General features: G+C 31.9%; 1 protein-coding gene across 1 annotated transcript; it reads right to left on the bottom strand.

Moving 5' to 3' along the window:
* Positions 1–262: 262 nt before the first annotated feature.
* On the bottom strand, positions 263–13131 carry LOC138318217 (golgin subfamily A member 6-like protein 25). Its single transcript, XM_069260410.1, has 7 exons — positions 13042–13131; positions 8038–8136; positions 6024–6735; positions 5626–5763; positions 4868–4942; positions 3808–4035; positions 263–2924 (listed from the first exon to the last, which is right to left on the bottom strand). Exons 2-7 carry the CDS (start codon positions 8110–8112, stop codon positions 2713–2715), a joined length of 1440 nt encoding a protein of 479 aa, XP_069116511.1. The 5' UTR covers positions 8113–8136; positions 13042–13131; the 3' UTR covers positions 263–2712.
* Between the last annotated feature and the right edge of the window lie 628 nt (positions 13132–13759).

Genomic DNA, 13759 nt, shown 5'->3' with positions numbered 1-13759 from the left:
ATCTACACGATTAAACACCAATTATTGTTCTAATAATGAATATCATTTATGCTCTGTCGGCGGTGAAGCATCTTTAAGACAGATGCTTTCTTTTCACTGAATCATCAAACCTTCCTTAATCGCGTCGTTACAATGTACACATCAAATATGAGACATTATATCAATATTGTTGTATATAGCAATAGGAAACAATGTTTTGCATTATGTTAAATGTTACAGCAACGTTATATTGGACTAGTTAAATGAATCACTCTGGAGAACGTTATCGATGACATGCAATTTTATTAAGTCTTCAATTCATTACATTTTATCAAAATCATTTTTTGTAAGTTATATGTGCCGTAACTGGACGAAAATTGTACTTGAAAATTTAAAACATATGAATTGTAAGCATTGAAATTCTCAAAATAATGGTAATTTTGGGTAGTGAATAGCATATTAAAAGCTTTCCTTGATTCGTGAATATGAAAATTACGGCACATATAACTTTAATCAGACTTCTTTCAAAAAAGATTAAGCAAAAGCCTTTGAATATAGAATAAGAAATGCGCATTTATAGGTAGACTTAAAATAGTTCTCACTGTTCAATGTTGTTAATTCAAACAAGAGATACTTGAGTACTAGTTCTGTGTTTGAGCTTTGAGAGCTATAATATATACCAGAAGATTAAAGTATACACACACTAAATTTCATCTTAGTTTCCCAATGGAAACTTGGGATGTTTTGTGTATTAAGCGTTTCACGAAAAGTTGACACTATCTTTAATTGAGTCAAGTGACTTAACACTAACTATATATAGTACATTGCTTAACCACTTACATCGTAATACCAGTGAGCATATTACACGAAGCCTTCTCCAACGTTTACTGAAAAAAATATCTGACTAGAACATAGTTAATAAATGCAACATACAAACAACGTATCTATCTATGTGGTATTTCGAATATATATATACAGAATCACACAATTTAAATTTAGATGTTTTTATAAGCACTTTTATTTGAGACAACATTAAACTAATTAATTGATGTTTTGAATTGGAATAAACATCACAATTTAGAATCAAGAAATGTAAATGCAATTATCACATTGCTCTGTGCACCATCGAGTTAATTTAATCACTAGATGTCTTGCTAAATTACTTCATGGCATTTATTAACGTGGAAAAAAACAAATATAAAAAGTAAACTGTTAAGTTGGATACGTATAAGAGAAAGTCTCTACTCTATTAAGAAATTTCAGTCCAGAAAAATAACATACTCAGACGAAGGGGGATACGATTAGAAAACTGTTCAAGCTCCATCATTTAACCACGTGATAAATAAAGAAAATTCTTACCTGTAATATCTTGTAAGGGCAAATGTTCAAATAGTTTTTGACAATTTAAAAACAAATTGTGAAAGGGTTATGATTGCAAATTAAATCAATTGATCATTACTTTGATGTAACGCGTGGTAAACCTCACTTCCGAATGTAATACATTGTAATAAATTTTAATTTCCAATTTGCTGCAAAACCTATGATTATATCTTCTCTAAAACGGACAAGAACATGAGCTTATAAATTTGAGTAATCAATACTTGTGTTTTACATAATTACTGAAGATAACCATTTATCTATCTTAACTTTTGATATTAGACTACGTATCGTATTGTTATGTATTGTACATTGGATTTGTTGTATTCATTGTAAAAGAATATTCCATTGTCATTACACACATACATATTGTAATGACACAGACACAATTATAGTTATTAAACAGTCTTACACTAACAGCTATTCAAATAAAGTGTAATGATAAATATAAAGTAATACAAATGTTTACAACAAAAGTAAATTCCAGAAGTAAAAAACACAAAACGGAAATAGTTTGGTGCGTTAGGAAAAGGGTGTAAACTATGTACACACATCAGATATACATGGAATACAGGTTACAAAATGAGTGGTTATAAAATCATGTACTTATTTTATTTCGATATTTTTTTTTCTTCAACATTCAAATAACGTTTAAAAATCTAATCAAATACATTCGATATTTTCCAACTGGAAGCATTTCTTCATTTCTATACTTGTTATTTTTTAACAAATGTAAATATAAAAAATATAAAAATAAATAGAACCTCAGTTTTATAAGAGTCCGTGCCGCGTAGATAAAATAACCTGTAAGATTAACTCGTCCATAAGCAATACCAGCCAATACAATTATGTACCCCTTGGAATTTGAAATTGCCCCGAGGAAAAAGTCTTGCGAACACTGACAAAAACAAAAACTGAATCTGGTCAAAACATAACGTCACATATTCCCGCGCATTCCTAATGTATGTCCTGTTTATATTTTTCTGAAAATGTGTTTTCTAGCTTCATGTAAATAAGATTTTGAAACGGTTTTAATAATTGTCTCTGAATAAAGATATCAGCATCACTATACATTAGTGTGTACAAGGGCAATTTATTTTCTAAATATTAGGGTAACGAAATTTTTCAATGACCTTTTTCAAGGCTTTCCTTCATTCATACATACATGTATGCATAATCTCTTTCCCATATGTACTTATCTGAATATTATTTATTATTCATATTCTAAAGCTTGTTACAAATGCAATGTGCATATATCTCTTTATTACATACTGTAAATACGCCGGTGACATATAAATTGAAAGTCAAAATAGGTAAAGAAGAAAATGTAATGGTGTGTTTCTTTATTGAAGCGTTTTAATACTTCCTCATGATAGAGGTGATTTTATCTATAGCGTTGTTGTTAAGGTCACAGTCGTACAGACCACTGTCGCTACTGAACGCCATGTCAATTATCCCGCCAAGTTGTCGCAGCTCACTTCCGGTCACGCGAAGACTTGTGGGAGTTAGAGATGACAGATTGTCTTTACTGGTGTGATGAAGTACCATGACAAACACATTTTTGTCAGCTGAAAAGATATTCAATACTCAAACTGTTAAATTATCCGTATTTAGTGATGCATGAATAGTTACAGTAATATTGATAATTTTAAAGATTCTCCATCACTGACAAATGGTATTTTCTCTCTATCAATAACAGGAGCAGTATTTTCTGCAGCTACAAAAGTTACTTCCTTAACACCATTACCACCATTGATATGTTTGAGCTTCTAATTTTATTTCAAGATAAAATGTTAAAAATAATTAATTGCATCCTGAAAAAAATCTGCGGCACTATGTCTTATATGGAATTAAGAATTGATTGTGCGTACACCAAAGGCAATATAAATTATTTCATATCGTGTTTTGTACTAATTAGACATATATACACGATTAAACGCCAATTAATGTTTAAATAATGAAACGAAGCAGTCCATGATTAGATTACTCCCATTTTTTGTGTTATATCTTCATAACTATAACAAAACTATATTCAAATTAATCTTTATTATTCAATCTTCTATAGGTAAGATCTTCAGAATTCCAAATACAGCTTGGATCGCTTAACCCCATAACAACATTACATCGCTATATCAGCCAATCAGAGAACGATGGAGACAGCATTTTTATCATTTATGGGTTGATAAAGGGAATTTTTAAGGCAATGAAAATACTTTTTACAAGCATAATTGAATTATTGTAGACTATGCACGAACTTCTGAATATTTAAAAAGTAATATGTCTTTTTTTACTCTTATAGACGTGTTCAATACTCAATTTTTAATGGTAAATGTAGTCACAAAGCGTTTAAGTATATTGTATGAAATACAGGAAATATGAAATATCGATATTTATACGGGAAATAGAATTTCTCCCATCTTTATTTTTCGTCTATTGCACATTGAAACTTACACTGAATCTCTCCGAGAGCATCCTGTATGTTGGTACCTATCCGGGACATATTCAGACACAATACAATCAGGGGTCCATTCGGGATATCCGAGGTTCCCGTACACTGTTTAATAGTGAGATTAGTGTTGTCCCCATCCAGTAGTCCCCCGACGCGCCTCTGCAGCTCCCGTGTTATCATGTCCACCATCGCTTTGCCCATGCCACTGCGTTCTTTGCACAATCCTAAAACTGAAATGAGTATTAAAGAGTCTGAAGTATGACAATGTTTATTGTCTCCTTTCCTGACAAATCATGGAGTGGATTATTAGTAAATGACACCTATCAATTCAATTATGTTTTATAGTATTTAAATTGGTTAATTTACATTATTGTACCTTAAAAGAAGTCATAACTTAATTATCACATCATAGACTATCAATTGGTACCAAATACAATACTCAGTAAGTGTTAGAATAAAGAATTTGTATCTAAATGTCATACTGTATTAAATTATCCTAAAATAAAACACACACACACATACTGGTTAGATTTGATCTCTGATTTGATTTTGACTTCTCCAATTACCATTATCGCAATTGCCAAAATCTTCTTGATATTATTAGTTTTAATAATTATTATTGATACTTTGTTCTCTAAAAGCAATTTAACCTTCATGAATTACCAAATTAGTTTTAGAAGACAGAAATAACAAACAGTCAACATGTGAAAAACAAATTTTTTGAATTTGTTAAAATATATTTGTATATAAATATTAATGTTAAAACGAAGTAGGGTTTTATTAATCTGGCTGGCGATTTCAAGTGATTGAAAAATGTACATTCACTTAAAACATCTTGAAAAGAAATGGTATTCAATGAAGTGATAATTTGTCAGCATTAATTTGGTTTCATTTTTCGTACTTGCACTAACGTAGTGTGTTTTTAGACAAATCGTTATTATTCTAAACCCACACACAACATATATTAGTTTCAACAAAGAATCCTATACTAAAATGTCTGTGTGGTAAACAAAATAAAGATACATGTATATATTTCCTTTGTTATAGGAACGTTAATTATACCCAGTTCTTTCCTATGCTGTTTTTGCAGTTCCTTGATTTGGTTTGCCATCGATTTCATTTCTTCATTCTTCTTACCTTGAAGTGAAAGAGAATACTAGTTAAAATCAAATTCAACAGAAATCCAACATAAATTATGTATTAAATGAAGTCACAGATTCTAAAACAAAAACCAAAACATTAATCAAAGTTGAATCATACAGGTTTTTCGGGGGAAATCACAGAGTTTTATTCATAGATTTTACATCTTTTCAGATCCCTGTTTTTGTCCCCGTTGTACCTGCCCTTTTTTGCCCAGTTCCAAAAAAAATGTTTTTGTTTCTTTTGCACTCTTGGAACCTTAAACTTCCCAGCGAAAGGACGCAAAACAGAAAAAAACACAAAACACAACTATGGCCTAAAACATAATTAGCATGGTACAGCACAGACATATCATAAACCATATGTAAATAAATTCATCATAAAAGAATATAATATTTAGAGTTATACTATACGTCATTTTAGTTTACCTTTACATAAATTGTGCTGTACAAAATAGTTATCTTCTATCAAAATAATACGAAATATCAACTTCTTTTATATAAAACATATAACAACGGCTACAAACAATTCAACAATGAATATATAATTTACAAATATGTTTAAATGATATATTCATATTATTTTTCTAAAATTCAACATTTTCTATTTTATCATTTAGATTTATCACATAAGATGTTAAGTTCATTTAAATCCATTTTCATAAAAGATTAATAACTTACTTATGTCGTTCAAAAGGGAGAGATTTTTTTCTTCAATCTCCATCTTATCTTTTTCAAGTTCTTGACACTTCCGTAATTGGTCTTTGCATTTGGATTTCAAGTTTTCGATTTCCGTATTTGCTTTTCGTACTTTTTCACCTTCCGAACATCAAATGATAAAACATATCGGATTAATAATTATAATTTACATAATCTATAATATTTCTCTAAAGTGCATGAATCATACATGTACATTTGTTTGAACTCAATTTTTTATGTAAAATTCTTAGTATTTTCTTCTAATGAATTTTCTATATTCATTCGTTAAAATCATATTTTATTTTCATTTTATTAGCCAATATTCAACTTACTAAGACCTTTTTGCATTAAAAAGTATTTTGTAATTCAAACATACATACGCTCTTCATTTAAACGCTTCATATCCGGATCGTTATCACTCTTACGATATCCTGAAGAAGGTCGACGGTTCCATTTCAATTCTTCATCTTTCCTTTCGTTTTCTTTTTTCAGCTTTTTGTTTTCGAGTTCAATTGATTCTAGATTCTTTTTCATTCGTAAATGTTCATTTTTCAAAGAAGATAATTCTTTTTCTTTCTGATCAGAAGATTTTAGTTTCCTTGTCAATTCTTCATTTCTCCTTTTAAGATCTTCTGTTTCAGTCGTACTTTTCTTTAATGCTTTCTCTTTCTCGTCTTGTTGGACATTCATCTCTTTTTTCATATTATCCATTTCTAGCCGAAGCTTGTCTAGTTCTTCCTGATATCGCTGTTTCGTTTCCATGATTTCTTCTTGGTAATATTCCTCCTGTGTACAGTATTCCTCTTCCTTATTCTCCGACGTGGAGCGTTCTAGTTGTATAAGCATATTTGTTATTTCTGTCACGATATGGAGCCGTTCTGGTGGCAGCATTTTCAGCGGTCTTTTCTTGTGAGATGGCCCATTGCCGCCATGTATCTGACTTCTTTTGGAGCGTATAGCATGTCTGCAATCCTTACATAAGGTATTTCGAAGTGTCGAATCTCCGTTGTTCAACGCTGTCAATACGTTGTCCATTTTTTGCATGTTCGTGGAAATGAATTCCATATGCTTCAACACATCTTTTCTGACATGCTACAATAGAATGTAGTTCCATTTTTGACATTGAATATTCACTTAAAATAAAAAGGAGCTTAAAATGTGGGTATTACTTTTCTGACATGCTACAATAGAATGTAGTTCCATTTTTGACATTGAATATTCACTTACAAATAAAAAGGAGCTTAAAATGTGGGTATTACTTTGGGCAAGTTAGTGATAAGTTGAAATATTTTACATGAAGATACCTTTGGGTCAGCTACATAGTGTATGCTATTCAGAACATCTGAATTGTTGGGGTGTTTGCAGTTTTTGCTTGCAAATCACGGGTTTGTGTATTTCAGTTTTGAAAACAGATGAAAAATTAAAAACGTACATGTATAGGACCCAGTGACCTAGTTAAGCATTTGTTCTATTTAAGCATTATACGCTTAATGAATATGCTGAAAACTTCCATTTTACAAATATTCGATAGCTTGAGATTCACGTTTAGAACTATATGTGGACCTAATATGACTTGCCCGTGTGACCCTAGGATGATACATCCTAGGGTCACATGGGCTTGGTGACAGAAACAAAGTATATCAAGTATAAAGCGTGTTTTAAGTTTTTATGAGATAATCTCAATCAAAACCTACACTTAAGGTAGGATGTTAGAATTGTACCTGCATGTAAAAGGCGACTAAAGAAATGTAAAAGGCGACTAAAGGAGGAGTTTCAATTTGGGCCCTCTGGTGGCCATGACCGATAAGCATTATTTTTGTTTAGATACCCGGGGGTTAGGATATCATGATATGACATATGATTAAGGTCAGATCGGAGTCCCTTGTGAGTTATTGGGGATTAAACAGGGACAATTTTCTGTTTTGTCCAGTTTTACTGGAGCCAAATAATATTTTTAAATGATTTTTCATGAATAATAAGAGGTTTAAATGTTAACAATAAAACATTTTATATAATTCTATACTTAAAGATGCTCCACCGCCGACAATCGGTATTTTTTCATTATCAAAAACAGGAGCAGACAATTTAGTATTTTTCTTCAGTTACAAAAGTTACTTACTTTACACCATTACCACCATTGAAAAGTTTGAGCCTCTAATATTACTTCAAGTTGAAAATATAAAAAATAATAAATTGCATCCCGAAAAAAATCCGTGGCACTATATCCTATATGGAATGAAGTACTGATTGCGCATGCATTGCATTGTATAGATTCCCAGACTCCCAACCAATTAGACCGATTTTGTTTAGCATTTTAGCGAAGTATTCACAGCAGAAAATGCGTTGACAATAAGTGATATAGATAAAGAACGATTCGTTATGTATTAAACCTACCTTGATTAAAGTTGGAGCATCCGCCTTCTTGTTTGGAGACCAAGACAAATCGTAATCCAAATTGGTGTAGTACATTTTTTCTTTTCTTATTCTTCTTTACTGAAAAAAATGCATAAGTAACAATCAGAAATAAAAGGATTATTCCACATGATAAATTATTTCAAAATTCAGCTACTAGCCACTAGCACGCTTAAATTGAGATATTTCTGTCTAGTAGACAAAGAACAATTTGTTCGGCTTGAATATGGTATGAATCCCAAAAACAGATCTGGTTATGATAATGGACATGTTGACTTTAACAATAAAAAAAATAAGAAATAGAGCCTTCCCAACAAGTTATTTATGTAAACTTGATCAGTATTCCATATTCCACATTTCTGGAAGCCAATCACTACTTTTTTTGTTATACATATCTTTATGACAAAGGTGTCTAAATGTTGAGCCAATGTTCCGTATTTTTTATTTATACATACGATAAGAAACTAACCACTGTAAATGTTATCTTTAAAACAAAATGTGCTGTGAGAAATAATCTAAATAAGTATAAAGTCATACATTTATATGAGGCCGATCGAAATTAGAAAGGTCCTGTAGGTGTTGGTTGTGCAAACATGTGAAGATAAACTGAAATTCACTGCTATGTAATATCACATTGTTTGTTTTCATTCTGAAACATGCATGATTAAGACAAACATATTTACGATCGGTACGAAGCAGCCACTTTCGATCATAAGGTTATGGATTTAATAGAAGAGAATACAACGCTCCAGCCTCATATATAATGAGAATCATCAACGACAAACGAACTTCAAAAACAATGCATTGCGTAGGCCGTTCTTTTACAAAAACAAATTATTGACTACGCATATTTAACATTTATCTGTAACTTCTATAACTTAAAAGTGCGTATATAATAAATTGGCATATTATAATGTTATTTATGTTTTTTGAAAGCTATGATGCTAAAAAAATATAATTTAACCTAAAACATTGTAATAGTATGTAGCTTAAAGATACATTGTACGGGTATATATTTAATGACCACGATATCAAGTCATCTAGACAGAGCATTGTGGTCCTGACGCAGTAATTGTAAAACTATCTGGCCTTGGAGAATGACGCAGTAATTGTAAAACTATCTGACCTTGGAGAATGACGCAGTAATTGTAAAACTATCTGACCTTGGAGAATGACGCAGTAATTATAAAACTATCTGACCTTGGAGAATGACGCGGTAATTATAAAACTATCTGGCCTTGGAGAATGACGCAGTAATTATAAAACTATCTGGCCTTGGAGAATGACGCAGTAATTATAAAACTATCTGGCCTTGGAGAATGACGCAGTAATCATAAAATTATCTGACCTTGGAGAATGACGCAGTAATTATAAAAATTATCTGGCCTTGGAGAATGACGTAGTAATTATAAAACTATCTGGCCTTGGAGAATGACGCAGTAATTATAAAACTATCTGGCCTTGGAGAATGACGTAGTAATTATAAAACTATCTGGCCTTGGAGAATGACGCAGTAATTATAAAACTATCTGGCCTTAGAGAATGACGTAGTAATTATAAAATTATCTGGCCTTGGAGAATGACGTAGTAATTATAAAACTATCTGGCCTTGGAGAATGACGCAGTAATTATAAAACTATCTGACCTTGGAGAATGACGCAGTAATTATAAAACTATCTGGCCTTGGAGAATGACGCAGTAATTATAAAACTATCTGGCCTTGGAGAATACCGTAGTAATCATAAAATTATCTGGCCTTGGAGAATGACACAGTAATCATAAAATTATCTGACCTTGGAGAATGACGCAGTAATTATAAAACTATCTGGCCTTGGAGAATGACGCAGTAATTATAAAACTATCTGGCCTTGGAGAATGACGCAGTAATTATAAAACTATCTGGCCTTGGAGAATGACGCAGTAATTATAAAACTATCTGGCCTTGGAGAATGACGCAGTAATTATAAAACTATCTGGCCTTGGAGAATACCGTAGTAATCATAAAATTATCTGGCCTTGGAGAATGACACAGTAATCATAAAATTATCTGACCTTGGAGAATGACGCAGTAATTATAAAACTATCTGGCCTTGGAGAATGACGCAGTAATTATAAAACTATCTGGCCTTGGAGAATACCGTAGTAATTATAAAACTATCTGACCTTGGAGAATGACGCAGTAATTATAAAACTATCTGACCTTGGAGAATGACGCAGTAATTATAAAACTATCTGGCCATGGAGAATGACGCAGTAATTATAAAACTATCTGGCCTTGGAGAATACCGTAGTAATCATAAAATTATCTGGCCTTGGAGAATGACACAGTAATCATAAAACTATCTGACCTTGGAGAATGACGCAGTAATTATAAAACTATCTGGCCTTGGAGAATGACGCAGTAATTATAAAACTATCTGGCCTTGGAGAATGACGCAGTAATTATAAAACTATCTGGCCTTGGAGAATACCGTAGTAATCATAAAATTATCTGGCCTTGGAGAATGACACAGTAATCATAAAATTATCTGACCTTGGAGAATGACGCAGTAATTATAAAACTATCTGGCCTTGGAGAATGACGTAGTATTGAATGACGTAGTATTTATAAAATTATCTGGCCTTGGAGAATGACGCAGTAATTATAAAACTATCTGGCCTTGGAGAATGACGTAGTATTTATAAAACTATCTGACCTTGGAGAATGACGCAGTAATTATAAAACTATCTGGCCTTGGAGAATGACGCAGTAATTGTAAAACTATCTGGCCTTGGAGAATGACGCGGTAATCATAAATTATCTGACCTTGGAGAATGACGCAGTAATTATAAAACTATCTGGCCTTGGAGAATGACGCGGTAATCATAAATTATCTGACCTTGGAGAATGACGCAGTAATCATAAAATTATCTGACCTTGGAGAATGACGCAGTAATTATAAAACTATCTGGCCTTGGAGAATGACGCGGTAATCATAAATTATCTGACCTTGGAGAATGACGCAGTAATTATAAAACTATCTGGCCTTGGAGAATGACGCGGTAATTATAAAACTATCTGGCCTTGGAGAATACCGTAGTAATCATAAAATTATCTGGCCTTGGAGAATGACGTAGTAATTATAAAACTATCTGGCCTTGGAGAATGATGCAGTAATTATAAAACTATCTGGTCTTGGAGAATGACGCAGTAATCATAAAACTATCTGGCCTTGGAGAATGACGTAGTAATTATAAAACTATCTGACCTTGGAAAATGACGCAGTAATTATAAAACTATCTGACCTTGGAGAATGACGCAGTAATTATAAAACTATCTGACCTAGGAGAATGACGCAGTAATTATAAAACTATCTGGCCTTGGAGAATGACGCGGTAATTATAAAACTATCTGGCCTTGGAGAATGACGCGGTAATTATAAAACTATCTGGCCTTGGAGAATACCGTAGTAATCATAAAATTATCTGGCATTGGAGAATACCGTTTTTGGATATCAAAAACTCATTATTGAAGTTAATCAATTATTTTGACAAGATATCTTAACGTTCAATGGCTATACTACATATATGGTATTGAGCAATCAATTTCATATATGAAAACCATCTCTGCCCCTATATATTGTTAGTAGAGCTATGAATACATTTATAGGCATGAGTAAGGATCCCGATAAGAGACTTCCCTCGAATACCAAAAGAACTTGAGGGGAAATTTTAATTATAGGTATAGAGAAACCGGTAAATAAAACATAGCCCGTTCAGCTAGAAAATATTTAACAGATTCGTGCTTATTTCGTCAGCAATTTCCGTTTGTTCTGCTTTATTACCTTACCAATTGCCTATATTGTTTCTGTATTTTTAATTCTTCAATTAAACAATTTGAATGTAATGAATGTCTTAAATTATATCTCAGAAAATAAAATATTTGAGAAACATTGCACTAATGGAATGAAAACAATAGTGTTGTTGTTGAACTATAGTTTGTGTTCTTTCGGCACCATTTCCCGCCAAATTGGTGCCAAATTCTGGGAGTCCATCAACTAACCGGCTGTTACATCAGTCGTATAACGTTAAAAAAAACGAAGTTTTATTTTATCACAACGTTAAATTTAAAAGAAATAGTCGGTTGAAATGAAAATATACGAAATTATTTTTATTTTCTGTTGTTTACTGGTTTACTGTCTTTTAAAATATCTGTCCAACAAATGCAGTTTATACACTAGTAAACAACAAAAAATAAAAATCATTCATTAATTAGTCCAACCATCCGGTGATTATGACGTCATTATTTGACGTGATTTTTATGACATCACAAACACCAGAAGGTAGGACTAATAGATTGTTAAGAGTACTTTATGCAAGTAGTTTTTGAATCTCGAAACTCCGGAAGTGCAATTGTTAGTTTGTATATATAGAACTATTGATAGTTTTCATGAAATAAAAGGAACATTACCTCTGTCCTCTAAAGGTTATAGGCTTGGCCTATCTGTAAAATCCTAGTTCTACTTTCGTTTCAGCTTCATACCGTAGCGAATTCATGAAAATCCGAATAATTCTTATGATGTCCGTAACATCAACGAGGACTATCGTTTCATTTATTCACTATTAAGTGTAATGTACTGAGTGAAATATAATGTACTTTGCTCATATATATAAATGTGTGTATTCGTCTGTTAAATCATGTACTTTGACTCCCTTAAGAACTTTACTGAAAATAAGTTTGATACAAGAAAAACTAAGGTTTGTCAACTTCAAACCTTTTTAGTTGTTAACACAGATTAACCTTATATTTTGTATGATTGAATCCTCTATGGAAAATTAGTACAGAACATACCAAACCGAAAATACATCAATAATACATGTACAATATAATAAAATGTGTTAATAGTAATGTAATATAATCTAACAGTGTGGCTTCTAACATTACATGCATTTATTTTAATGCATCTACACAGATCAAATAAGAATAATATAAGATAATTATCTTACCGATTCAGCTTTCATGCGACAGTGCGGAAAGTCCAGTTTCGTTTTCAGTTCCGATACATCCGATACACATACAACACGATACGTACACAATCGGAACACCTCGCCCACTTTGAACGGTAAAAACGTGTTCTAAAAATAAATAACTTGGGATTTCTCGTTGGAAAGGTATGCTTTCGTTTCTGATATGTGTTGTCAATACATAGCTTTAAATTGTTATATGGAATATACCATAGAGGGTTAATGTTATGTACACTAACGAACCATGTTTATTACATTTATATTGTATATTATTCAAATTATAAATAGCTGTTCAATTGGTGTACCTATTATATATATGTAAAAAGTAGTAAAAGAAAAGACTAACAGTGTCTATCAGCATGAAATCGTTTACATAAGAGAAGTCCTCTGTAAAAATTAACTGTTATTTTATGTAAACAGTTTTAATACATTCTTGCATTATTTCCACAACATTTGTCCCCGTCAAGTTCGGCATATAGCACAAAAACGGCGTCTTCTATTCACAAGACTGTCATCTTTTTGTCGGTAGCTTTAATGACCTCCCGGGGACATTTCTCGTAAAGAAAAAGTTAATCTCATTCATATATCAAACGTCTATGTCATTTAATCAAATGGAAAAAAGTGTGTGTGGGGGGGATGAAAAATATAATGTTCGTTTTAATTGCAGACTATAGCATAGCATAACTGTGGATTATTTCAT

This window comes from Argopecten irradians, chromosome 3 (genome assembly GCF_041381155.1).
Source record: "Argopecten irradians isolate NY chromosome 3, Ai_NY, whole genome shotgun sequence".
Classification (NCBI taxonomy): domain Eukaryota; kingdom Metazoa; phylum Mollusca; class Bivalvia; order Pectinida; family Pectinidae; genus Argopecten; species Argopecten irradians.
The sequence above is the reverse complement of the archived record's forward strand: the minus strand, read 5'-3'. Positions and strand labels throughout refer to the sequence as shown.

Excerpts from the sequence above, each read along its gene's own strand:
- LOC138318217 (XM_069260410.1), bottom strand. The coding sequence starts at position 8,112 with ATGTACTACACCAATTTGGATTACGATTTGTCTTGGTCTCCAAACAAG. Across the intron at positions 5,764-6,023 it reads GAAGCGTTTAAATGAAGAGC|GTGAAAAAGTACGAAAAGCA; the intron begins GTATGTATGTTT and ends GATGTTCGGAAG. Across the intron at positions 4,943-5,625 it reads CTCCCTTTTGAACGACATAA|GTAAGAAGAATGAAGAAATG; the intron begins GTAAGTTATTAA and ends TTTCACTTCAAG.